Raw genomic sequence first — 26742 nt, 5'->3', positions numbered from 1 at the left:
ATCCGTCGCGGCAAGCACACGCCTCAAACGCGAGCCTTCGATGGCAGCTTCGAGCGAAACGCTGCAAGTTGAACGATTGATGCTCATTCGAGTGCTTACTCCTGAAATCAATTTGAGTGTGCAGTTATTTTATTTTATTTTGACGTTTTCAAAGAACGTGTTCATTGTGTTAAGTGGAGCAGTTGGTTCACTTAATTACTTTTTAAGATTTTGTTTTGATGCTTTAAAAAGACGTGTAAATTTGTGTGTTAGTTGGATTAATTTGTAAAGATATTTAGAGGTTTGTTGTGTTTATGTTGTAAAGGAACATGCGAATTGTGTGTCAAGGTAAGAATTTGGTATATCATAAAACTAACACTCGGGTTTTAACAGCCAGTATTACGTTTCACAATAGATTTTTGGGTTGTTGGCCGTGGAGTGATGTGGCCACATTTCCCACTTCGTGAATTGCATCCTCGCTTTCTGGATCTTGTCCTGAAGATGCTTGGCATAAATGCAAGCGAAACGTCGAACCTAATTGCTGCTAAATTTGTTTGCGATGATCGATCTTCGACTCACGGCTGAGCGAGCTGAAGCAGTAACGGCCGGCGCGTTGGGTCGCTCTGCTGGAAGGTTCCACGATGGAAATTTGACAGTTGTCAAGTGGCCTAACACAAAAAAATCTATTATGAATTGTCTATCGCTGTTGTGCCGTAACTCAACAATAGGTATAACCTTGTTCAATTCAAGAAATGTGTTTACTCTTAACATTTAAATATATAATTCTTCTGTTTGCTGCTCGCCGTTTGGGATTTTGGGCGCTACGAACCCGGCGACCGAAAATTAATTTCCCGCTCACGGCCAACACCAGTGACGAATATCTGAACCGGTTCTGGGCCTCCCCTAGGTCGACTCAGCCTCAAATGAGTACGTGGTGCGATGTGTAATCATTGCCACTCAGGAGAGAAAGGCGGGCTGGTGTGGTGTTGGCCACCCACCCCCTCGTGTGCCATTCCGGCCTTCATCGGAACTCGCTAACAGCACTTGCCCCGATAGTCTGTTAAGGCTATGCGGGTTTTTTTGTCTTTGTGTGTATAACTTCTTTCGCACCGTACGTAGCCAACCGTGCTAATGGGAGGTGCGGGGGAAGGACAAGAAACTAAACACCTGGGCCTGCGCTCAGCAAGTTGATCTGCTCCCTTCTGCTGCCAGTGACGCCGGTGTTCAGCGTCACGCCGAGCGACATCACCACCGACTCGGGGCGCGACGTGCGGATCGCGTGCAGTGCACAGGGGGAGCCCCAGCCCAGCCTCATGTGGGCCAAGGTGACTCGCCACACTCATCCATACGCACAACTTAGCTCACTGCGCTCAAAAGTTTAGTGCTCAGCGATTTGTAATTGGTAACAAGTTCCTGAAATTGTGGCTTAAGGAGATGAGATTGTTGTGGTTATTATTATAATTCGCTCTGCGACGTCTTTCGGACTGCGAGTGCGTGTCGTTCGGCGCCATGTCCGACGTTTCGCTTCACATCCCCGCGAGTCCAGTCGACGGAGATTGTGAGCCGCTCCATTTAGCTCCCGAATAAGCTCCCCGGCGCGTGGAGCGTCAACGTCGGGCGTCGTGCCCAACGGAACTCGTGGGGCACGAACCGCGACCGCAAATCGAAAGTTCTGCGCAGCGCGAGCCGCGAAACAACCCCCGCGCGGTAACGCCCTCCCCGCAATTGTCCGTCATCGCCGGCAGGACGGGGTGCAGATCACGGAGAGCGGGAAGTTCCACGTGAGCGCCGAGGGCTACCTGGAGATCCGGGACGCGGGGCCCGCGGACCAGGGCCGCTACGAGTGCATCGCACGCAACAGCATCGGCTACGCGTCCACCAGCATGCTGCTGTCCGTCACAGGTAGCGCCCTCGGGCAAGCGCCAGCCCCCGCCGTCACCCCCCTCAGGCGCCTACGTCGCTCAAGGGCGCAAACTTCCGTGGCGGCGGCTGACAGCTGCCGTCCCAATTGCAATGCGGAGGCGGCTGTGTTGCGGAAGTTGAACATTGGCCCTGCATGTTGATGGTATCCTAACACGTGGGCGGTGGGCGGGGGGGGAGGAAATGTACCGCGCACGCGACGAGCCTTCCACCCGCACGGCGCGGATTTCGATGTGCAGCGTTGTGTGAGTGTATTTCATCTTCCGAGCTCTGTGTGCATTGAAATGTCGATGGAAGCTCAGCGGTGCGTGTGCCACTAACGCGCTGGGTGGAGTGTGCACGTCGGCAGTTTTTAAACCCTGTCTGTGTGTGCGTGCGCGTGTCTCCGTGCGTGTGCGGTGGTGCTGGTGTGGGGGAGCGGTGGTGCAGCGGTTAGCGCTACGCTGCGCTACGAACCCGGTGTACCGGGTTCCATTCCCGCTCACGGCCAACACCGGTGACGATTATCTGAACTGGTCCTGGGCCTCCCCTAGGTCGACTTAGCCTCAAATGAGTACCTGGTACGGTGTGTAAAACATTGCCACTAGGGAGACAAAGGCGGCCGGGCGTGGTGCTGGCCACCCACCTCCTCGTATGCCATGCTGGCCTTCATAGGTGCTCGCTAACAGAACTTGCCCCAACAGTCTGCTAAGGCTATACGGGAGATATTTGTCTTTTTGTGTGTATGTCTGTTTGTATGTTTATGTATGTGTTTATGTGTTTGTGTGTGTTTGTATGTGTTGTGTGTCTGTGTGTGTGTTGCGTGTGTGGTGTGTGTGTTTATGTGTATGTACATGTGTGTTTGTGTGTGTGTCGTGTGTGTGTTGTGTCTGTATGTGTGTGTTGCGTGTGTGTTTGTGTTTGTGTGTGTGTGTCCGTGTGTGCGTTAACTCGCCGCGCGGCCACCCCAGTGGCGGAGAGAAGCCGGATCGGGGACAGCTTCGTGGAGCGCTCCGTCCAGCAGGCGATCCACAGCGTGGACAGCGCCATCAACTCAACGCGCCGCGCGCTCTTCGGCAGGTGCCGTGCTCCCGCAGCGTCCCCGGCGGGGCCCCCGGGTTGGGCAGGGAAGGGGCACCGCGTTCTCGAGGGCTGCTCTCGCCCCGTGCCCAAACGTTTCTCTGGGCGAGGGAAGTTTCGAGTTGATGTGTTTAACCAGGCGACAACTGCAGGGACCAAAGGCAGCTGGCTCGCCAAAGTGACAGAGATAAAACTAATAACATGCAGTAGAGCAGTGAAGCAAATCGTACGATTGGTTTGAAGTTACAGAAACGTGAAGCAGATACAGGGTGACGATTGTACAGAACGTTCTGACCTGCCCCTACTCTTCTGATTCTGAATAGGCACACTGACAAGAGTTCTGATGTCAAATGCCATTCTATGTGAGGCTATCGTGACTAAATGGATGGCTTTGCATCAAATTGTGATGTAGTTGAAACTTGTCAACAACACTGCGGCCTTAAAATGAAAATAATAAAGTAAATAAATAATTAAAACATCTCTCAAATCTGGTTGACAAGTGTGCTGAGTCTCAACGAGGTTTTGCGGTAAATACTCCGCTGGCCGCGATGGATAATGCTTCACGAACGAAATGGCGCGTTTAGCTGAAGAACGGCTTCCCGTCAACCGCGGCAGCGTCCCCCGTGTCAAGGGGGGTGGCGGGTGGGCGCCGCCTAATGAATCGCAAAACAACGGACACGGGTCCGTTTCTTTTTTTATTTAGCGTGCGGCTCAAAGAGAAATCTGGCGAGTGCACGCAGAGTCTGTCACGCCTGAGGTCAGAGGTTGGTCCGTGCGGATTCTGCCCAAACAATTTCTCGATCGGACTCAATGCACTTGGGGGAGGCACGCCGCTGCTTCGAACGTTTCATGGGAGGGCTCGATTTGGGAAACGTTTGCACGACACGGTGGCCTGCTTTGTGAATTAATACGCAGCCCGCATGGGAACAATGAAACCTTTGGGAGCTTTGAAAGAAAAAAATATGGAAAAACTACGGCCGAATTCTTTTCTGATGGGAATGTCTACAGCATACGGGTTCAAATGCTTCACTGAAAAGTAAAACAAAGTAACGCCAGCATCGTTTTCAATAATTATAATAATATCCATAAACGTCTGCTAAGAATTTCAGTTTGTTCGGTGGTGATATTACTCGTTAATTTCGTTTCCCAACCACAAATGTGCTCTATGTTACAGACACCAGATCTAGCAAGAACTCTGAATGAGAAACAGTCTTCATGAGTAAAGATAGCCAGGCTTCAGCAGAGTATCCAGGTTCACCATGATAGCCAGGTTGTGTGCACACAAAGGGATTGTTATCCTCCAAAGGTGTCGGCGTCGAGCAATATCTGAACCAGTCCCGAGCCCCTCCCCAGCCACCCTGTTAACCAACCAGCACTGACGTCTGGTGAAGTATGGTCAAACAACCCTCATGGACAGACACGGCGCGGGGAAGCCTTCATCCAGCGGTGGATTGACAAAGGGGCTCTACTTACAGTCCGTGTCCTCCGTGACTGTGAGATGCTTTGGACTGTTAGATAAATCCAAAACTTTTTAGACTTTTTGAAGAAGAAAAAACATCCCCAGATAGTGCAGTTTCTAGGGAAAGTGGGAAACAAGGGTGTGCTTCCGAAACTCGGGAGAATACAGCAATGGTGGAAGTGGCCATGGGGGCAATAGGCGCCACGTACCGGATTATAAGACGCACCATCAACTTTTTACTTAAAAATTAAAAGGGATAAAAATTGTGTCAAATACCCCCGAGGATACGGCACGATTCTAAGAGGCGGCGCTCTCCCCAGAATAAACGAGCGCGTTCCGATGTCACTGCGAGCGTACCCCCGCTTCGGCCTCTCTTCGAGCGTCATGCTCTCGCTCGTGACCTCCGCCTGATGAGTTTAACATCGGTGATTCCCGGTGGGTGTGCGGTGCGGTGCCCCCCAGGCAGCCTCACAGCCCCAGCGACCTGCTGGCGCTCTTCCGCTACCCGCGCGACCCCTACACGGTGGAGCAGGCGCGCGCCGGGGAGATCTTCGAGCGCACGCTGCAGCTCATCCAGGAGCACGTGGGCAACGGACTCACGGTCGACGCCAACGGCACCAGTGAGTGGCGCGGTCGGAAGCGGGCAGGCCGCCCTGGTTAATCCCGCGCGTGTACCGACCGTAAAAAATACTCGCCGCCCGCTTCACGGTGGATGTTGAAGATCTCCTGAAGTCATCGTAAACGAGTGGCCAATTCGAAATTATTAGCCGCAAATTACCAAAGAGGAATTACACACAGCGGTGATCATTGCCCCCCTGCTGGCAGACTGATGCCCGCTTGCAGGCCAGGTGCCAAGTCACTTTGTTTCCACGTAGGGACAGCTGCCACTGGGGGGTACCCTTCCAATGTTTGGGTTGACACGGGATGTAGTTGTTCATCTCGTCTAAAGCGCTTTTGTAGACGTGATCGCGAAAAGGGAAGGCTGTTAAAAACATTGCATTAATTTTATTATTATCATGGGGTTGCCACCTCCAAGGTACAAAAATACGAAATATTTTGTTCTACCAAATGGTTAAAAGCAATATGTACCATCCTACTTGCATTGTAGGAAACGTATTTGTTCTGCAATGCATAGTTGTCTTCTCTCTAATGTTCGAATTACTTCCCGGCCGTACTTTGTTTTATTCCTTTTATAATTTTGGTAAACCCAGGGTGAGTCATACAAACGAGACTCTCTCCCGGTCTCTTGGGTTCTCACCTGGTAAAATTGAATATACTTGCATTTTAACCCAAATAGGGGGGAAACTACATATGAACACGAATCGTCATGAGCGTTGTATTATTGTTATTACTACGGAACTGGCAAATAACTTAGGGACTATTAACGGCCTGGGACGACTCAAGAGATTTGTCAGAGTAGCAGCTGCCTCAACCGGAAGTTGAACAGGAAGTTAAAAAGCAGGGCAGGTGACAATCCTGGGCTGTGTGGCACTCGAGATGAACTCCGTTTTTAACCCCCTTGGTGTCAAAATAGCAGGGTGAATCTTGCGTGCAGTGCAGACGTTAACTGTGTGTACTTTTTACCCATCAGCCGTGTGTGGTATTTTATGGCGTTGCATTTAAAATGCTGCAGAAATTAACACCTCTATTGTGTCTTAGACTGTGGCCTAATGTTTGAGTGTAGGCCATTGTGGACTGCCCTATTGTCGCAGTGGAATAAGGTTGAGTCTTAAAATAGTTTTGTGCCTTTTGTGACAGACGAGCACCGCACATCGCAAGCGTGTTCTTATCCTCGCGCCGGGTATTGGCGCCATTCTCATAGTGCAAGGATATATCACGGAATTGCTGTTGCACTGACGGGTGCAGACCTCCAGTAGGGGGGTGATGTTGCGACATGGTTTTAATAACATTTTAAATGTGGATCATGCCGCCAGCACACGTGGCCCGGCCTTTTCCCAAACAACACCACGGGATCTTTAACGTCCACTGCACGGCAGACGGGGTTTGCATTTCGGTTAACGCAGCCGCCGTGCTCTGCGTGCGACGCAAGCACTCGCGTCACCGGCGTGTGTGGCGTGCCGCCGCGTGGGTTCGCAGCGCTGTACAGGTTCAACGACCTGGTGTCGCCGCGCTACCTGAACCTCATCGCGAACCTGTCGGGCTGCACCGCGCACCGCCGCTCCGACAACTGCTCGGACATCTGCTTCCACCAGAAGTACCGCACGCACGACGGCACCTGCAACAACCTGCAGCACCCGATGTGGGGCGCGTCGCTGACGCCCTTCGAGCGCCTCCTCAAGCCCGTGTACGAGAACGGCCTCAACCGGCCGCGCGGCTTCACGCCCGAGGCGCCTGTCAACGGCTTCCCGCTGCCGGGGCCCCGCCTCGTGTCCACCGCCATGATCGGCACGGACAGCGTCACGCCGGACGACCGCTACACGCACATCCTCATGCAGTGGGGGCAGTTCCTGGACCACGACCTCGACCTGACGGTGGCGGCGCTCAGCCAGTCGCGCTTCTCCGACGGGCGGCCCTGCGGCGCCGTCTGCACCAACGACCCGCCGTGCTTCCCCATCGCGATCCCGCCCGACGACCGCAGGGTGCGCGACGCGCGCTGCATGTTCTTCGCGCGCTCCAGCCCCGTGTGCGGCAGCGGCGTGACCTCGCTGCTCATGAACTCCGTGCACCCGCGCGAGCAGATCAACCGGCTGACCTCGTACGTCGACGCCTCCAACGTGTACGGGAGCTCGGAGCGCGAGTCGCGCGAGCTGCGCGACCTGGCCGGCCGCCGGGGCCTGCTGAGGCGGGGCGTCGTGCAGCGCTCGGGCAAGGCGCTGCTGCCCTTCGCCACGGGCCCGCCCACCGAGTGCATGCGCGACGAGAACGAGAGCCCCGTGCCGTGCTTCCTGGCGGGCGACCAGCGCTCCAACGAGCAGCTGGGCCTCACGGCCATGCACACGCTGTGGTTCCGCGAGCACAACCGCGTCGCCGCCGAGCTGCTGCGGCTCAACCCGCACTGGGACGGCGACGCCGTCTACCACGAGGCGCGCAAGGTCGTGGGCGCGCTCGTGCAGCACGTCACCTACGCCCACTGGCTGCCCAAGATCCTGGGCGAGGTCGGCATGAAGCGCCTCGGCGACTACCGGGGCTACGACCCCAACGTCAACGTGGGCATCTTCAACGCCTTCGCCACGGCCGCCTTCCGCTTCGGCCACACGCTCATCAACCCCGTGCTCTACCGCCTCGACGACTCCTTCCAGCCCATCCCCCAGGGGAACCTGCCTCTCCACAGGGCGTTCTTCTCGCCGTACCGCATCGTCAACGAGGGCGGCATCGACCCCCTGCTGCGCGGGATGTTTGCCGTCCCCGGCAAGATGAGGGTCCCATCCGAGCTGCTCAACACGGAGCTGACGGAGCGGCTGTTCTTCATGGCTCACACCGTCGCCCTGGACCTGGCGGCCACCAATATCCAGCGCGGCCGGGATCACGGCATCCCGCCCTACAACGACTACAGGCTCTTCTGCAACCTCACGTCGGCCCGCGACTTCGAGGACTTGCGCAACGAGATCAGGAACCCGCACATACGGGAAAAGCTCCGGAGGTACTGTCATTCACCGCTTCATTTACTCATTGGAAATTGATATCCTAATTGCATTGCCACTAATAACAAGCTGTGCGTCGTGCTAATTGGCGAGCCTTTGATGAATGGCCACAGAGTCCGTTGCTCGGATTTCTATTGATAAATTGCGTGGCCGTAGTTTCGTGGCGCTAAGTAAATGCAATTGTGTTTCAAGCTAATTGTTTGCTTATGTTGCAGATGACACTTGAAATATAATATTTCTCCATTATGACGTGAATAATGACAGGGGTTTCTTTTTTTCTTCTTATATAGTCTAATGTCGCAGAAAGCTGGCCGAACGCAGCACACAATCTTGAGTTTTATTTTTATTTTTGGTATTATTATGTGAGAGAGGACACGTAAGGGAAGTGGAGCACGCGTGACGGGAGGGCCGAGTTCACTCTCCCAGCTCACTGGGCACGTGTCCAATGGCCCCCGTGCGGCCTTTGCTTCGCGGACTCCACGGAGCCCGGGCGGCACTGCCCTGCGCACCGCCCACGTGGTGGCCAGACTGGCCGGCTGGCTCAGCGGTGGAGGGGGCAGCTCGCAAACGAAGCGTTACCAAGGTTAACAATTAAAATCCTACATCATGGGACCTCCTTTGCCAGTGCCGAGATATGAGAATAGGTTTTCCCCTTTTTTATGGCAACAAACAGGTGTTAAGTAACACCAAACTGTTTTCTTTTGAGCCTCGTCTCAAAACGGTGTTAGACCAAAGGACGCCAAAAGGCGTGCTCTGGTCTAACACCGTTTGGTGTTTTAACATATTAGCACCTGTTTTGTTGCCAGAAAAAAGGGGAAAACCTATTCTCAATTCAAATCTTGGTTGGGGGGGGGGGGGTGCAACACAGCCCCCTCTTCCTGCTGGAGTCCATGAGGGTGCCACGGTGGCGAGATGTTAACTACCTCGCCTGGTATACGGGAGGTCGTGGGTTTCACCCCGACGCCTCTATATTCTCTCCCCGTGGTCGCGTGGGTCCTCCTGTTTTTCCCTCCATATTTAGAATCAACGCACGTTTAGAGTATTTGGCTGCTAGACATTTCCACGTGATCAGCCATTTCGTTCGGCTATCATTTGTGGCCTTGGTCGCATCTGAAAAAGAGCTATACAGCTCAGTGGGGCCTGACCTGGCAAATAAATAAATTGTTTTAGTTTAGTTTATAAAACGAGGAGCGCTTGGTGGGGAAGTTAACAGTGGTTGTCATGGGGTAGAGACTCACCCCATGTCATAGGAATGTGGAATTTCCATCACTGGCTCAGGGCTGTAGACAGATGAGCACCGGCTTTGCGCATCTGAAGAAGAAAGCATTTACACTATGAGATCTCTTTTACCAGTGGCAAAATATAATGGTAGGTTTTTACCCTTTTAACTGGTACAAAACTGACACCTTTATTCAAGGCATCATGTTTGCAATGACCACAACACAAGTAGTCAATGAAGCAAACAAAAAGAAGCAACTCTGATAAGGATAATAATATGCACTGTCCTCGAAGTTGATTGGCCCACACCCGAGACGGCTTTCTTTAGAGCCTAGTCCCCATTGGTGTAGGGCCAGATGACACCAGAAGGCGTACAACTCAAAAACAGTGCAATATCAGAGTATTGAGAGTGCGGGGTAAACATTTACACTATGAGATCTCTTTTACCAGTGGCAAAATATAATGGTAGGTTTTTACCCTTTTAACTGGTACAAAACTGACACCTTTTATTCAAGGCATCATGTTTGCAATGACCACAACACAAGTAGTCAATGAAGCAAACAAAAAGAAGCAACTCTGAAAAGGATAATAATATGCACTGTCCTCGAAGTTGATTTTGAGTTGTACGCCTTCTGGTGTCATCTGGCCCTACACCAATGGGGACTAGGCTCTAAAGAAAGCCGTCTCGGGTGTGGGCCAATCAACTTCGAGGACAGTGCATATTATTATCCTTATCAGAGTTGCTTCTTTTTGTTTGCTTCATTGACTACTTGTGTTGTGGTCATTGCAAACATGATGCCTTGAATAAAGGTGTCAGTTTTGTACCAGTTAAAAGGGTAAAAACCTACCATTAAGAAGAAAGCACTTGATAAATAAAACCAGCCCACTTGGAGGCAGCGGGTGCAGTGGAGGGATTGACATGAACACGACTACTGACATTTACGCAGATTGCACCCCTCCACGTCAGTGCGTGGCTGTGTTGAGGGGTTCTTTGACAAATGTGGGAAGGTGGATTGAAAACGTCTGTTCGTTGCTCTCAGAGTTTGAGATTTCTTTCACCGTTGGCTCCAGGAACGGATTGGCTCTCATTACCTGAAGTGAATAAAATAATCCAAAGAGAAAAAAAAAGCACGTTTCATGAAAGTGTGCAGCAGGTTGTCCCTGACAACAACGACGACGAATACAATCGTGTGAATTTCCGTGCAAGCAGATCGAGCGCTGAAGTTTAAGTCGCGGTTTGCGTGCACTGACTCGTGATCTGGGGCCTGCGACATCACGCTCGCTAATTGCTCCCAACCACCCGGTCTCCATGGCACTCCGCACTCTCTCGTTTGGCATCACAATCACAGCGCCGTCCTTGGCGCAAGGGTTCACCACCACCCATTGCTCTGCCGCCTGCTAGCAGCTTGCAACGAGCTCCCCTCCTCCTCCTCCTTCAATTCAACTTCGTCCACTCGCCAGCCACGATGGGGCTGAGTGAACGCCTTGCACTGGAACCTGTGTTAAATCAGTCTCACTGCTTCGGATAATTCTAGTCATGATGATATGGGGGTCTTTCTTTAGCACGTCCGTCTGGTTCTCTGCCTCCCTGCGTTCCCCTTTCCCTCCTCAAATGTGCGTGGTGCCAAACGCGGTGAATTCTGTCCAGACCTTCTGCCCAAACAGTCGCTCTCTGTTCAGGTCTCTTTTATTTCTTCATTCTTACATTTTAGCTCAAGGTTTCATTCCCCACTGAATTTCTTCTCGGTCGCGAGTAGACCAGTACGGTGGCACGTGACCTTTAGCTCCAGCCAGAGCGAGAGCTATACTGAAGGCCGTATGTCGGGTGCAGAAATATTTTTTGAGTCGTTGACCCAGATAGACGTGGCTGTGATTAGATCCTGATCTTAGGAACCTCGAAACAGTAAAGGTTAATCTCAGGCAGGAAGAAATCTTCCTCGTCCGCCTTGCTCCAGGACCAGCACTTTGACTCATACAGCAGCAGCAACGGCTCAACTTGTCTTCTCACAGACTCGCAACTCAATTCTGATCGAGTTGTTTCTACTTAACGGGTAGAAACTCTTCATGAAAGTGTGGTCCACTATCGTAGTTGAGCTTTTGATCCCTGAAGCTATCACCGCGCACCACTGCGGGCATCTTCAGGAGAGGCGCACGAGCCTGGAAAGGCGACGCTCGTAGACGCCGCCTTTATATTTCTGGGACCACTGCACGGTTTTACAACGGGCGTGATTTATACCGCGGGTCTCCGGGCGCCAGTGTGACACGTGTGCCAGTGTGACACGTGTGCCAGTGTGACACGTGTGCGTGCGTGCGTGTGCGTGTTTGGTGGTGACGGCAGGCTCTACGGGACGCCTCAGAACATCGACCTCTTCCCGGCGCTCATGGTGGAGGAGCTGGTCCCCGGCACGCGCTTGGGGCCCACGCTGCTGTGCCTGCTGCTCACGCAGTTCCAGCGCCTGCGCGACGGCGACCGGTACGCACGCAGGCCAGCCACCACACGTGGACCGCGACGGTGACGAAGTGTTAACTACCTTGCCTGGTACACAGGCGGTTGTGGGTTCGATCGCACACCATGATGCCTGCTTTATATTTGGAGTTTGCGTGTCTCTCGGTGGTCGTGTGGATTTTTCTCCGGGTCCTCCGGTTTTTCCCTCCGCATTTAGATTCAACGGGCATTCAGAGTATTTGGCTGCTAAACATTTCCACATGATAGGCCACTTTGTTGAGCTGTCATTTGTGGTCAGGTCGCTGGATTATCGTTTTGGTATAGCGGCCCCCCGCCCAATCCAGATCACTGGTCCCCACTCCCCAGCCTCCACACCCCCTCCGTCCCCAGGTTACTAAGGCGACAATACAGAGAGAGGTCATGCATCCAGTCCTCCAGTGAACGGGGTGTTAGTAAGGCATTTGTTTCACGTTGTGGATAAACGTGTTCATTTGTGTCTGCTTTTTTGGAGAAAGAATGCCAATATCTCCGTTGCCTACAAGGGCACATGCATTCCCAGGGCTCTGGGTTTTAGCTTCTTTGTCAAGGTAGCCACTTTGTCAAGGTAGCCGTTTTGTCAAGGAAGTGTGAGTCTGGCCCCGCGTGTGTTCCTGGCTTTAATTGGGAGCGGTAGCACAGCGGTTCACGCTGTGTGATTTGCCCGACAACCTGATTTCCATTCCTGCTCATGGTCGAGACAAGTGATGATTATCTGAAACAATCTTGGGCCTCCCCTATGTTTACTCAGACTTAAATGAGTACCTGGTACAATGTGTAAACATCAGCATTTGGGAGACAAAGGTGGTCGTGCATGGTGTGCGTGCCGGCCTTCATAGGTGCTTGCTAACAGAGCTTGCCCCAATAGTATATTATGACTACGTCCCTAGCCTTAAACAGTGACCATTGTTTCATATTCAGCTGAGTTATTCATATTTGGATTATTCAAAAAGTTTTGAGAATGTTATTTAAAAAAAATTTAATTAGTTATGCCATTAAAATGTTTAATGTTGAAAGATGTTTTTAATCAACATCAAATGAATCCACAGAACAATGAGTCAACAACGTTCACAAACAAGTTAAAATCCATTTTCACATCGACTGTTAGATAGATATAAAATCATGTGTTTATGCAATCATCGCTACCTCGGGAATTAATTTGATTTTGACTTCAAAGGTTTTGGGTTATTACCCGACATGTTATTCAATCCAATTGAGTTTTTAACCCAAAATTGGGATGCAGTATTGGCAACAGCAGTGTTCACCGCTGTGCAATTGACTTGCACAGCAGTGAACAGATGTAACTCATATTTTGGCACAATTCAGAACAACTAAAATAAGCAAAACAACTTAAGGGTCGGCCTTGTCAGTAGCTTTCAAGCACATCGGTGGACCGCCATACACCGTTGCAGTTAACTCAGCCACACACACGCACACATGCACACACACGCACACACGCACACACACGCACACACACGCACATTTTCCCGTGGCAAAATTTGAGGGTTGTTTTTTCTTTAAACCTTCGTGCTCGGTCTCTGCATTTTTTCAGAGCGATGTGGCTCGGCATCCTTGGGCCTGATGCGCATTAATAACGTTAGCTGAGAAACTTTGCTGCCAGCTCCTGGGCTTCCTCTCTAATTTTGTGTGTGTGGTTTGCAAGCACAGCAGCGGATATTTTCTGAGCAGCGCTCTCCCCCAGAAGCACGCTTTTACCGCCGCATCTGCACAGCGATAGTTGGCAGCGTGCCGTCTCAATGACTGTCATGTGCAACGGGAGAGAATTTTGACGGTCAATTTCGGAATGAGAAAAAAACGACACACAAGTGCAACTGTTAAGGCGGCGTACATAGTTTAGCGTTGTCAAAACAAGGTAATGGCATTACTCGTGCCATTGTACAGGTCAACACACTGGGCTTGCAATCCAGAGGTCGCCAGTTCGATTCGATCTCCCTGCGCGGCAGCTGAAACGGCGCACGTTTCTTGAATGCCTCAAACTGCTTCTCTCCACCCGGCGGTGTGAATGGGCTCACCAAAGTTATTCGATCGTCTGGCCAATGTGTCAGAGGGGCTCTCCAGAGCTCCCTCCACGTATGTACTTTGAACTTCTTTCGCGCCATACGTAGCCAACCGTGGTAATCGGAGGTGCGGGGGAAGGACAACAAACAGCAGCGAGGCCTCTAGCGTCAGTGGCACGAGCGAGCGAGCGCTGCACCGTCACCTACGCGTCGGCGGTTGACCGACCTCCAGGCCTTGGCTGCGTTTGTGGTGCGTGCGCGAATCAGGTTTTGGTACGAGAACCCCGGCGTGTTCACGCCGGCGCAGCTGACGCAGCTGCGGCAGGCGTCGCTGGCGCGCGTGCTGTGCGACAACGGCGACAGCATCGAGCGGGTGCAGCGCGACGTCTTCGCCGTCGCCGAGTTCCCGCACGGCTACGTCGGCTGCCAGGACATCCCCCGCGTCGACCTGCGCCTCTGGCAGGACTGCTGCGAAGGTGACCCCCGCCCGACCCCTCCCCGGCGTTTCCGTAGCTGACCGGGAGCGTCGTTGCCGGGACGTGCTTTTTTGTTTTTACGGCGCGACACGTGACGTGACGGGTGTCGGCCACGTTGACCGCCGACGCTTCAGCGCCGGTCATCGTTGCGGTCATCGTTGCGGTCATCGTTGCGGTCATCGTTGCGGTCATCGTTGCGGTCATCGTTGCGGTCATCGTTGCGACTCGCAGGTTCACCGGGGCGGGGGGATTAGGAGCCGGGCAGGATTACCCATCCCGGATAGGATCGTCCTTGATATCGTATCGTACGGCGTGTAGCGGCATCAGCGCATCACGGCAACTCTGGGGCCCGGTGCCGAGGGGCACCGCCAGGGGTGCCGGGCGACGTCGTGGTTTTGGGATTGCCTCGGGCCGGGACCGTGGAGGCGCGGCGCCGAGAGTGCCCGCGATGACGGCGGCGCTGTTTGGTTACCAATGACGGCTCCGGTGGCATCGCAGCCATCATCATAGTGAACGTGGCCGAGCGTGGGCTGCAATGCCACGTTATTATTTAATGAAGACGTACATCAGCGTAAGGGAGCAGTGCTCGCAGCGGTTTGCGTGCCGCGCTAGCGGCCACGGCAGCCTGAGCTCGATTCCCCCCCCCCCGCACCTCACTCTGCATTGACCAGCTTGGTGAAGTATGGACTAACAGCTGCTGTGACCCACATGTCATTAAAATGATCTGTGCTATGCTGTACATAAATACCATCTTCTGTGCATCTGGATTATTATTGCAAAGAATGTAATTCCTCTCCGCAAGTTTCGTTCAGTATTCAAACTATTTTGTTTATTAAGCAGCACAGCAAGTATTGTGTAGTGTATGTGGGAGTGCACACGACAAGCTGATAAAGCGTGACTGTGAGCGCGTGTCTATTTTTTGTTTGGATTGTGCTTCTTTGTTGTTTTGTTTCCAGCCACCGTTATCAAATACATGCTGAACACTAAAATAGCATAATAATGAGAATTCTTGGGGGGGTAGAAATTCAAGTCAGCAACTATAAAAAAAAAGTGGATTTCATTGTACTGGTGTAGTTATTGAGGATTCTGTCATGGTGCAATGCTAAGGTTGTTGGTTTCGGCTCCCGGTGCGGAAGTTGGAATGGGCAAGTTTCTCAAATGCCTCCGATTAGCACGGTTGGTTACATGCGGTGGGAAAGAAGTTGAAACAGAGTTACACACAAATATACCCGCGCATACACGGCTCCTCCAGTCGGTCGATCGGCAGGTCGCGTGAGGTGGGCTAACGTGCGGGCATTCCCACCTTTTCCAAGACGTTTGACCAGCGTGGAAGAGTAGGCCAAACACCCTCTAGAGGGGCTCTCTTGAATGCCCTTTAACGGAGGCCCTCGATCCATCAGTGGCGTGAGCAGGCAGGTGCAGAGCTGCAAATTTGTGTTTCTTTCTCACTGACAAAAATGAATGAAGCGTGGATTTCATCGCAACGGTATCCAAACGACTTTCAAATTTTGCACTTTCGTCCTATTTTGAGTTTTTTTTTATTCCAGTGAAATCTTTTGGTGTAAAGTTATTCGAGTAACTGCTGCTCTCTGTCTGACACTTTTACGTGTTTTTTGTTGTTACAGTTTCAACACGCTGAACTTTTTCGCTCCCTTTTATCAGAAAAAAAACCGAGAGATAATACAACGCAGATGGAGGGAGCGCCCGCTAGCTGCTGTGCTTCGCTTGAGATCTTCAAAGGATAAAAAAAAAGTCGACACTTGAACGTTTTAGCGCGAACTTGCATACATCTTTTAGAACAAGTGCATTAGCCTGTGACATTTTAACTTACTATTCTGAAAACAATGTTGTTTCCTTTCTAACGTTTGGTTCTCGGTAACTTGTAGCGGACATGCTCCGTGTTCCGAGTGTGCGCAGGGCTACGGGGCTATCTTGCTTTCATCTCGGCCTTTCAAACAACCGACCCAGTCGGATTGCGACGTGCCCAGTTGAGGTATAGCTTTGCCCTGACTGAGATTAATAAAGTCGACATTTGTTCGTGAGGGATGCATTTTAAGCATTGTTTAATTGCCGTTTAGGATTCAAATTGTTTTGACTCTTTCATAAAATTAACTTGTTGATGTTTCACGCGACGATTTTCTGATCGCTGCTAGGTTGGCTTGGTGTACCCTGCACTCTCGTGGGATTATCACCGTAAGGTACTGCCACGAGAGTGCAGGGTACACCAATCCACAGTGAGCCCACGTCATGACACCCTGTGTATTACTACACTCGTATGAGCAGCTTTATAGGAATATAGGGAATAAGAAGGACAAAAAAAGCCAAGATGGCTGCGTCGTTGCCAAACTAATTCTCAGAAAGAGCGTTCCTTGACTGTTCCGGTCGAGATGAAGCTCTGCACTCAAGTTTCCCAAGAAAAGCCGTGATTCTGTTTGGCAATAAAAATGTGTTTCTCCGAAATAATCAGAACGCCCAACATTTTACACTTTTGTCCGAAACACGCGACAAAGGAATGCCCGCTTTGATGTAAGCATGCGCACTGGATCACTTTAATGTGCTGAGTCCAGACGCGTGAACGCCGCCGTGCCAGTGAATTTCATTCGGGAATGTTTTTTTCATGCTGCTCGGAATTTTGTCATCTGTCAGGCAGGCCCCGTGCAGCGCAGGCTCGCAGACTTGTGGCGTGGAGAGAGAAGAGAAAGTGGCTTTAAATAGATTGTTTGGGCTCGTGCCACAAAGATGTGTTGCTGAAATTGGCTACACGCCATAACCTGACAGCCCAGGTGAACAGCGCCATCCTTTAGGCTGCACCGTCGTGGCAGATTGATGAAGTGCAAGATATATATTTACGCACACAGAACTTCCGTGCCTCTGTATATGTGCCGAGCGTGGATGTACATTTGCGATAAAAAGTATAGTACTGACGTGATTATCATCATTATTATTATTCCGTCATGGATATCGTGGTACCACTGCACCACCGCACTTAGATATACGGTGTGTAATGCAGCAGCAGCAGCAGGAAACGCACGTAAGTTCGGCCCTTGGGAGCAAGGCCCTGTGTGATTATACCCACAGTGTGCTTGTATCAGAAGCTGCCCGTTAACCTTGTCCCCACTAGTACAATGTAAACACGTGTTACTCAAAACTGTGCTTATACCCAGTTTACACAGTACAGTGCGACAAAAAAACACTGTGAGGTATATATTTGTTTTTATTTAAAAAAAAATTCACCTGCAAAATTTCTTGAGGTGGTGAAACAGCTATCTCTCGTTTGCTGAGGGTGCCCATCGAACGCCGCCTGCCGTTCGTCCCACCGGCTGTTGCCAATGAATTCGAACCCCCGGGTCCCCCCGTGCCGCAGGGCTGACGCGAGCCGCCCTTACCGCTGTGACAGATTGCAGGAGCCGTGCCCAGTTCCAGTCGCTGGGGCATCGCCAGCGGGGCAAGCGCAGCGCCCACTTCAGCTTCCCTGGAGAGGGCCCGGAGAGAGACACGCGGCATGGCGAGCGCCAGCCTGCCAGGTGGGGCGTCGTCGTCATTGACATCGTCGTCAGTCGATCATCACGACCGTCATCGTCATTGTTCGATCATCATCAGTATTTGATCACCTCTGATGAGCACGGTTGGCTACGTACGGTGCGAAAGAAGTTCAACATACATACATCATTATGATTTGATCATTGTCATCATGATCAGCATTACTAGATTGTCAGGACGGTCATCATGACGGTTATTGTTATTATTTTATAATTATTTTATCATAATGGTCGTCATCTTCATTATCATAATTTGAACATCATAATTATCTAGGGCATCGTCAGCATCGCCATAATAATCATCATTAGATCATAATTTTTTCAAATAATTTAATATTTCACCTGTAAAATCCCTTCAGATTGAAAATCTCCATTGAAAGGTGTCATCATCACCTCCGATTAGCACGGTTGGCTGCGTACGGCGCGAAAATTTTTTAACATTCAGTACACACACATAATCATCATCATCATATCAACATCCATCCCTGTCATCATCTTTCTAGGAAAGTGCCTTTCTCAACACAGGGCCTCACTGTGCAGACGAGGGAGTCGACAATTATCGTGCTCTGTTGACTTTCTTTGCTGTAGCCGCTCGTACTTTCGTTTGTTTCCATGACCCAGGTGCCCCTGAAATAGACTTGTCGTCTCGATGGGCATAAACAGAATTCAAAATCTGCCTCTCCCCCTGGTTGAGGCCAAGTGTAAAGCAGTTGATAATTAGTATGCAGTGTTAACATAATTAGTATTAACTAGGTCGGTATCCCTAAAGAGGTGCGGTTAAATGGATACCCCTGAAGCGATATCTGAGTTTCATTGCTTTGACACGTTCAGGATGCGTGAGTGAACGCGAGTCGAAAGCTCGAGCCAGATCTAACAGAGAGAGAGACGGTTGTTGCTGATGCACATCTTGCAGTTCACCAGCATTGGTTCAAGCGAGCCTGACTCGGCTGGTGAGGCGCTGAATGTCAAAACCAGTGACAAGATGCACTCACGGGAAGCCGCGTCGGCGCCGATGGGATGTGTAAAGACGCACGCGGACATCATCATTTACATCATCCGCACCTAGCTTACACAACAAAGGCTCATTCCTAACAGCGTGCTTCAGCCGCACCGAACCTCACAAAAATAATATTCAAGGCCTACCTTGGCTCCTCACACCCTCAACCAGTATATATACAAGGACTGTTTTCTTGGAATTTCTCTCACTTGATACAGCTATCGTGCTGTGACGGTTCCACCTCAAGACGGAAGCTTGTGTTGCCTCCGAAACGTCGTGATTTTTATTTTACTTTTATTAATTTTAATTTTTTACCTACGTGACTTTACCGAAAAAACCTAAGAATATCATGATGATGATGATCGCGTCTAAAGCGTGGTCAGCGCGGTCCAAAATTAATGCGGAGGATGTACGACGTTGGCAGGAAATTTTTGCTTTCATCAGTTCCTCCCCCCCCCCCCCGCGCGATGGTAGTTTGCACCGATAGAAAGTAAAACATCCTGCCTCCAAAAGAACACACAAGCACAAGTGTTCGCGGATAGGACCGCTTCACGTAATTAATTGTGATTTACGAGCTGACATCTGCGTTGTAAAGGACCCTTTAATCTCGCTGTAATCACTCGGGCTCTGCAGATTGTTGAACAATGTGGTGGTGCTAGCTGGAGCAACAAGGCGTTGCAGGCAACAAGGCAGAGACGACAAACGACGGCGGCGGCTAAGTTGACCGCGTCTGTCACGCGGCACGTGGCGAGGGTGTCCCACTCCCAGAGGTCGCAACCGTACCCTACCCGATACCCGGCTACCCGTACCTGGCCGGGTACGGGTACGGGTAGCCGTTTGCAACCCTGGTGCGGCCGGGTACGGGTAGGCCGTGAGTCACTGGTGAGTCACCGTTTGCCACTCATTTCTCGGGTAGGGTACGGGTACCCATTTGCGACCCTGGTGCGGCCGGGTACGGGTCCGGGTAAGGAATCAAAACCCTTTTGCGACCTCTGCTCCTCCGCCGAGGCACCACGCGGTGGGACGCGTCCCCGGGTACGCGGATCTGGAGGGCTGCAGACGCAACGAGTTGTTTGGCAGTGGGATCTTGGCGTGGCTCACGACGAGGTTGTTGGCTCGTCTCGGCTGGGACTCAAAGGCGTCGTGCTGACCCGCGAGCAAGGGAGGTCCCTCGCAGAGGCCGCTCGCTGGAAACCGCAAACCTCGCGATGTCCGCCCAATGCCGCTCTCACGCCCCTCGCTCTTTATGGGGTTGGGTTGTTGTTTTTAAACGCCAGAGCGGCACTTTAATTTTTTCTTCCCAAGACCTTCTCTCCCGGTCATTGCGGATATATCTGAACCGAGGATCTCCCCTCGTTTGACGTTAAGAGGCGCTCGCTACCTGGATTTGTCCCAACAGCCCATCTAGGTTCTAGATTTGAAGTTTTCGTGACTGCAATGATCCATACTCTTTGGTTCTTTCGGTAAAGTCATGTAGGTGAAAATAAAAAATAAAATAAAAATTAAAATAACTAAATTAAATTAAGACGTTTCGGAAGCAACACAAGCCTCCGTCATCAGGTAGGACAGCCACAGCAAGACAAAAAGCCCATCTAGGCGATGCGAGGTGTCTTGGGGTTGAGCTTATGGCGCAGCTGTTAGTGCACTGGGCTATGAATCTTCTGGAAAGCCGAGTTTCATTCCCGGCCACGGCGGCTCACATCAGTAGCGATGGGATGTCTGCCCTGGTCCTAATCCCTCTTCCCCCATCACCAGCGTAAACTGAACAGCGCGGTCGAGTATGGTACGGACAAACAAGCCAACCGCCGATGGGGAGGTCTCCCTGTGGTGAGCAGGAGCTTCCAGGGCTGCACCTTTATCTTTAGATGTTAGGGAGGTGGTAAGGTAGGTTAAGAAGTATGTACGTAAGTGTGTGTGTATGTTGAACTTATTTCGCACCGTGCGTAGCCATCCGTGCTAAGCGGAGGTGCGCGGGAAGAACAACAAACTAAACACAAAAATAAGTTTTAAAGAAATTAGCTTTCAATCTAGATTTAAAAGTGTATAGCTCCAGTGGCTTCCTAATATCAGAAGAGCGTTCCAGACGGCCACAGAGGAACATCTTAAAGCGTGCGATGAAGTGAATGTCTTTGTTCATTGAGTATGAGCTGGGTGAGGATATGGTGGCTTCATTGAGCCTGTGATTGCTGTGGTGAATGTATTTATTTTGCTTTGTCAGTGCCCACAACAACAGCTCAAACTTGACTTCAGCCAATGCCATCCCGAGGCATCAGGATATCGACCAGATTGATTTCCGCTCGTTCGTGGACGACATGCAAAAGACCATCAGGACGCTACGTCAGCAGGTACTGAGCTTTGAAGTCATCAATCGCGAGAGTAGAGATTGCCGGCAATGAAATTCTGTTAATTTTTTTATTTAAAGCTTTCGTGACTGCAGGGATTCATATTATTGGTTCTTTCGATAAAGTCACGTAGAAGGGAAATGATAAAATAATATAAATATAATATTTCCCTTCTACGTGACTTTACCGAAAGAACCAAGAAAATTCTGTTCATTGTTTGAGACGTTCCAGAGCTTTGCATTGCACGGGGTGGCTTGGGTAGTAGTGCACTGCAACTATTCCCAGCCACGGTTGAGCATCAGCAGCGAGTGATCGTTAAACAAATTCTTGCGGCCTGGCCTTTCGCCAACACACGCTGACCAGTGTGGTGAAGTATGGATCGAACAAACCCCAGGGCTGACTTGTAATGGGGAGGCCTTCACCCAGCAGTGGATTGACCAAAGGCTGTAAAGAATATATATATGTTATTTGACATATTTAAATCACCTAATATTCGAATGAAGTGCTCAGGTGCTCTCTACCCACCGCGGCTATAGCGGTGTTCCGTACGCGTAACCCTCCAGTCGACTTGGAGCTCTGTTTGCGATCCATCGCAAACTCTCCAAACTTCAGGCTGCGTTTCGCACAGATGCACACACACACCGGGAAAGAAAAGAAAAGTCTAAAGTCATTTATCCGGCAATAGATATGCGTAAATCACTTCAGCATACACGCTTCACTTTTTGCCACGTGCATTCGTCCCTTTTTGTGTTAAGTGATGGTGCAAATATTCAATAACTTGCGGCACACATTTACTCGGAGAAATAATATCCCACTGGTGTCCGCCATCTTGCGGTGGCGGTGGTGGGGGGGGTTGGATGCATAGTTTGTTGCGGTAACTCAGCGTGTTTGTGTGGTGGCGGTGGTGGTGGTGGATGTCACGGACTGCGCAGATCCGCCAGCTGGAGGGGAGTCTGCAGAGCGACGGCTGCGTCGATACCGAGGGGGTGGTCCGCTCGCAGGGCGACGAGTGGAGGAAGGACGACTGCACCGCCTGCCACTGCAAGGTGAGTCGACGGGGCCCCGATGTTAATTTACGTGGGGACATTAAAGTCAGAGCAGTGACAGAATGTAGCCGTATATCACCAAAGTGCTGCGCCAAAAAAAAAATACTGCTGGGCGTGCATCAGCTTTGACAGTTTATATAGAATGAGAGGCACAGGAGAGTGGTGTTTTAAATTATTATTACAAATATAATACTTGTAATATTCACACAAGACACAATTCAAGTGCAGCTCAATGTGGCTCAGTGGTTCAGATCACGTTTCACATCCCATGCCATGGAACTGCAGGAGTGGCTCTCCGGTGTTCTTTTGGGTTGCGCCGCGTGTCGATCAGGCGTCACGTCCGACATCTCGCTCCACGTGCCCTTCGGTGGGAGCCAACGGAACTCCCAGCGCACGGCATGAAACGTCAGGCATCATGCCGAATCACACGGCGGCACAACCCGAAAACACATCAGGGAAGGACACGGAAGCACAACCGCAGACAGCTACGGCGCAGTGGTCGAGTCGATTCGAGGTTAATTTCCCTTAAACGCGTCGCTCCTTTCCGGCACGAATCTGCCCACTCAAAGCGCGGACATCACGTTCACCCTCGTAAACAAAACAATTGAAAATTCTACACAACGAAAATAAAATATACCATCTATAGTTGCTTCGAAATATCAAAATGGAAGCAATTTGTCGCTGCTGGTTAGTCGCTCCGCGCAAGTGCAAAGCGCGGTGTGTTTTGAGTTGCGACCCGAATGCAGTGATGGTAGTCGATCGCTGGTTCCTGACGGCACGCGTGGACCGTCCGTCACGTGCTCTCCGTTACGCAGGGAGGCCAGGTGACGTGCTTCGTGGAGACGTGCCCGCACGCGCGCTGCGCCAGGCCCGTCACGAGGGAGGGGCAGTGCTGCGCGTCGTGCGACGGGGACTCGGCGAGGGCTCCGTGATCGGAGCGGTGCCGGCCACGAAGGAGGAGTGTTCCAAATCAGTCGCGTTTCTGTTCAGTGAAGGGAAATTTACATTTCTTTGGCAATTGCAGCCAAGCACTGTACCTTTTTTTAATTTTATATAGTCCTAAAATAATAATGTTTTGGAAATGTGAAGTCTGGGAAGTAACGACCACTCTGCCTTTTGAAGACGTTTTACATTTCAACATTAGACACGATCTCCAGCACGGCTGTTGTTAATCCCAAATAGCTCAGGTTTCGGATTCCGTGGCGATGCCATCGTCGTTCTGATGCCGATTGATTTCCTGCCTGTCTGTGCCATGCAGTAGCATTCGCGGGAGGGGAGGGCACGCTCCCTGCCCTCTGCCTCTGTGTGTACTTTTCAACAACAACTACAAACAACAGCACCACACTTTATTTTCTCCTGTATTATACAAATATACGCGATTTTACAAGTAGCTTAGGTCATGGGTTGATACGATTCTCATTTGCAATGATTAATGTGCTCAAACGTCAACACGCCTATGTCCAAGTCACCCAGAATGCATAGTAAACCGTTGGTGGAAGACGTTGGCTGCAAGGGCTTATCCTGAAAAATGTAGCGAATTGCAAACCATGTTAAGGAGGCAGTTAATTGTTTTATCGTCTTGGTCGAAATGCTTGCGTTAGACCAATGTGTTGAATTTTTATATTACAATATCTATGCAAATCTATGACATCACCCAGAATGCACCTGAACTCATCACATCTCAGAAGCTGAGCGTGATTTGAGCCTGGGTAGCACGTGCATCAGGTGACCACGATGTTCATAACAGGTGCTATAGGCTACCACGGAGCTACCTTGCGGCAGAAGAGGGCAAGTGCAGCGAAGTCCATTTTATATGCTGTATTCTCCCACATCCATGTTTCCACCTTCACAAACGGGCACTGACCAGCGTGGAGAAGTATGGCCAAACAACCCACACGGCGTGGACAGGCCCTCATCCAACAATGGTGGATTGACAAAAGGGTCGTGCGTGTGCCAGGACGTGCCAAACGTATAAAATGATTTCAGAGTTCAGTGAGAGTATGGTTCGTTTGTAGCTTGTAAGTTCCAGCACCGGTATGTGTAGCAACCATACAATGGGCTGACATTCACATTCAATACCAGACTTGGGCTCACTATAATGGTGCTAGCATTCATTAGCCCCTTTTTCCACTGGTGCATCCGAGCCATGCTTTGGCTGCGTCAAGCCAGCCCAGCACGGGTCAGATGCCCGAGCCGTGCCTTTGGCGTCAAATTCAATAAACAAGTCAAGATGCGTATAGATGATGCGGTGACGCCGTGTCGTCACGGCGTACGAATGTCACGCACGCAGTGAACGAGTCGAGACGCGTATTACATACGACGCGGTGACCTCCCAGCTTATTAACTGACATCACATGCAATGATGCGTTATTAACTCCACCTCTGGCCCTTCTTGGCCCTCAGCCAGATTCCGATGTTTCGTGAGACCAGCGTGTGGTCACGACTCGGCTCTGCAAATAGCCGGTGGAACAACCGCCCGCCCCGTGCGGGAACCCGCGGTGGCTTGGCTCAGATGTCCAAGTTGGAAACGGGCGTTTTTGAAATGTATTCAGGAAAGCCAGATGTGTCATGTACGTTGAATTTATTTTCACACCGTACTTAGCCAACCGTACTAATCGGAGGTGCGGGGGGAAGGACGGCAAACGAATTCACAAAAAGTAATCTTGGACACAAGATTACTTGGAGAGCGATTGGACGGGATGATGTGTTTACGTTGTGTCGCAACCCTTATTCACCTCCATCTTCTCACAGTCAAAGTCTTCCAACCTCCCATCCATTCCCATCCGCCAACGATGGCAGGCATTCACTCTGCAGACAATTTTTTTTATGCAATGTGCTTTGGAAGTGTAATTGATGTAGAGTGCATGCACATCCTTCAACCACAAGTGCATTTTACATTAGGCTGAAGTTTTATGCCCATTCAGCCAGTGTACAAACTTACGTAACTAAAATGTCGCTTTTCTTGAGGAAAAAAAACATGTTTTGGAAAACTAAAATATGAGACTTTAAAACGTGGTACTTTGCGATTGCATCGCCATAATTTTATTAAATGTTAAAGTACACCATGTTAAAATGGAATTAATGGCATGATCTGGCACACAAGGATTTTAATTCAAGCAAGTTTAAAATCCAATTTGTTTGTAAAAATTTAAAATAAAATAATCGTGTTCGTTTCGCAATCTTTGTACAACTGTTGAACCTCTTTTTTCTGTTCCGTTGCGTTCGGCGCCGCGTGCGGCATTAGCAATTGCACGGACATCGGTCGTCTGCGCGTTGCTCGTGACGACGCGTCTCCCAGAACACGAACTCCTCTCTCCTCTGGTCGCACCGTGTGAGCCTGGTTGCCAAAGGTGGCCTTTGCCCACCCCCATCAAGGAGGTGGGTGGCGGTGGGACCGCGTGCCTCAAACACCGTGCACCTCGCGACCTGCGCCAACGATGATTGAGCGCGCGTTGGCATTTGTGCTGCGCGCGACAGATTCAATGTATCGCAAAAAAATAAATCAATCTCTCCAGTTATGGGAATTGGCCCCGCCCTGGAGAGGACGTGTTAGTTTGTCTGTGCTCATTGCTGGCCAAGTCGATGCAAGAGGTGGCTGTGAGAGATCGTGTGCAGAGTCAGCAGAATTGGACCGCAAGCTAAGGGATGCGCCAAATGTTGCGGTGTTTGCACAGTTTTGCACGTTCTTATCCGACGCGCATACACTCCCCGTTCATGCTCGAAATAGAAGGTGAACACTGGGTTGTTTATTACTCACGTGTTTTACGCTTTACACGTGTGCTCACAAACGTGTGGTTGTGATGCCTCACACACCGGATTCATGTTTTATTCTACACAGACCCCTGACTATGAATGCATTACATATTTTTTTCAACAAAACATGTGCAAGAAAGAACAGCACCAGCGTACACGGCATCTGAACAACCAACAACAAAAACGATGTCACAGTCAGTGCCCCTGGCTATGCTCAGGAAAACAAATTCAGTACGTGCATTTTTTTAATCAGCATTCAATTGTGTGCAATACAATCATGGATGTGCATCCAATAACCGAAACGATCTTAAGGCTTTCAGAGAATATTTATGGTTCAAACTATAAAACGTAGCCTTGCACTTGGCTGCTATCCCAAACTATGGGGTTGTGGCCTTGCCATAAATATATTGCGGATGCAACGCAAGCCAAACCGCTCAGACCTCTGGTCTCAAGGTCTGTTCTGGCTCAGGCCCTGGTGTCAAGTCGAGTTAATCACCTCTGGCAAAAGCCCCGCTTTTGCCGTAGCCAGGGCCATACTCAAGCCACCGGCAAAATGGTCTCACCGTGTGGCGCGTCTGAGGGTGTCCTGGACAGCGGAATAAAGATATCAATGACAATCATTTACCCAGGGAAAGCGTCACTGTGTCTCGAGGCTCCTCACTGATACAACGACGGGTTTGTGTGTGAGAGAAGACCATGGCATCTGGAGGACACCAACCATGGCTAACGAGGTCTGATGCCCAGCATCATTGTCTCCTGGCCTCGCCTCGCAGCCTCACGCCGACACGACCTGGCACGCACGGAGCCCTCGCAAGTAAATATAACCCTCAATCCTGCGTGGCTGCCAAGATC

At 50.8% G+C, this 26742-nt stretch overlaps 1 protein-coding gene across 2 annotated transcripts in view; it reads left to right on the top strand.

Annotated features, from left to right (window-relative positions):
- Positions 1-25655, top strand: part of PXDN (peroxidasin) — a 64373-nt gene extending 38718 nt beyond the window's left edge. For both annotated transcript variants that reach the window (XM_078614342.1, XM_078614334.1), the window contains 11 exons: positions 1192-1304; positions 1725-1881; positions 2850-2958; positions 4880-5037; positions 6515-8018; positions 11576-11710; positions 14005-14213; positions 17611-17737; positions 20968-21094; positions 22024-22137; positions 22953-25655. In XM_078614342.1, coding sequence (XP_078470468.1) covers positions 1192-1304; positions 1725-1881; positions 2850-2958; positions 4880-5037; positions 6515-8018; positions 11576-11710; positions 14005-14213; positions 17611-17737; positions 20968-21094; positions 22024-22137; positions 22953-23069 — 2870 coding nt within the window. In that variant the 3' untranslated portion in view covers positions 23070-25655. The remainder of the gene's footprint in view (positions 1-1191; positions 1305-1724; positions 1882-2849; positions 2959-4879; positions 5038-6514; positions 8019-11575; positions 11711-14004; positions 14214-17610; positions 17738-20967; positions 21095-22023; positions 22138-22952) is intronic.
- The last annotated feature ends 1087 nt before the right edge of the window (positions 25656-26742 follow it).

This window comes from Lampetra planeri, chromosome 2 (genome assembly GCF_965212315.1).
Source record: "Lampetra planeri chromosome 2, kcLamPlan1.2.h2, whole genome shotgun sequence".
In the NCBI taxonomy this organism is placed as follows: domain Eukaryota; kingdom Metazoa; phylum Chordata; class Hyperoartia; order Petromyzontiformes; family Petromyzontidae; genus Lampetra; species Lampetra planeri.
The sequence above is the reverse complement of the archived record's forward strand: the minus strand, read 5'-3'. Positions and strand labels throughout refer to the sequence as shown.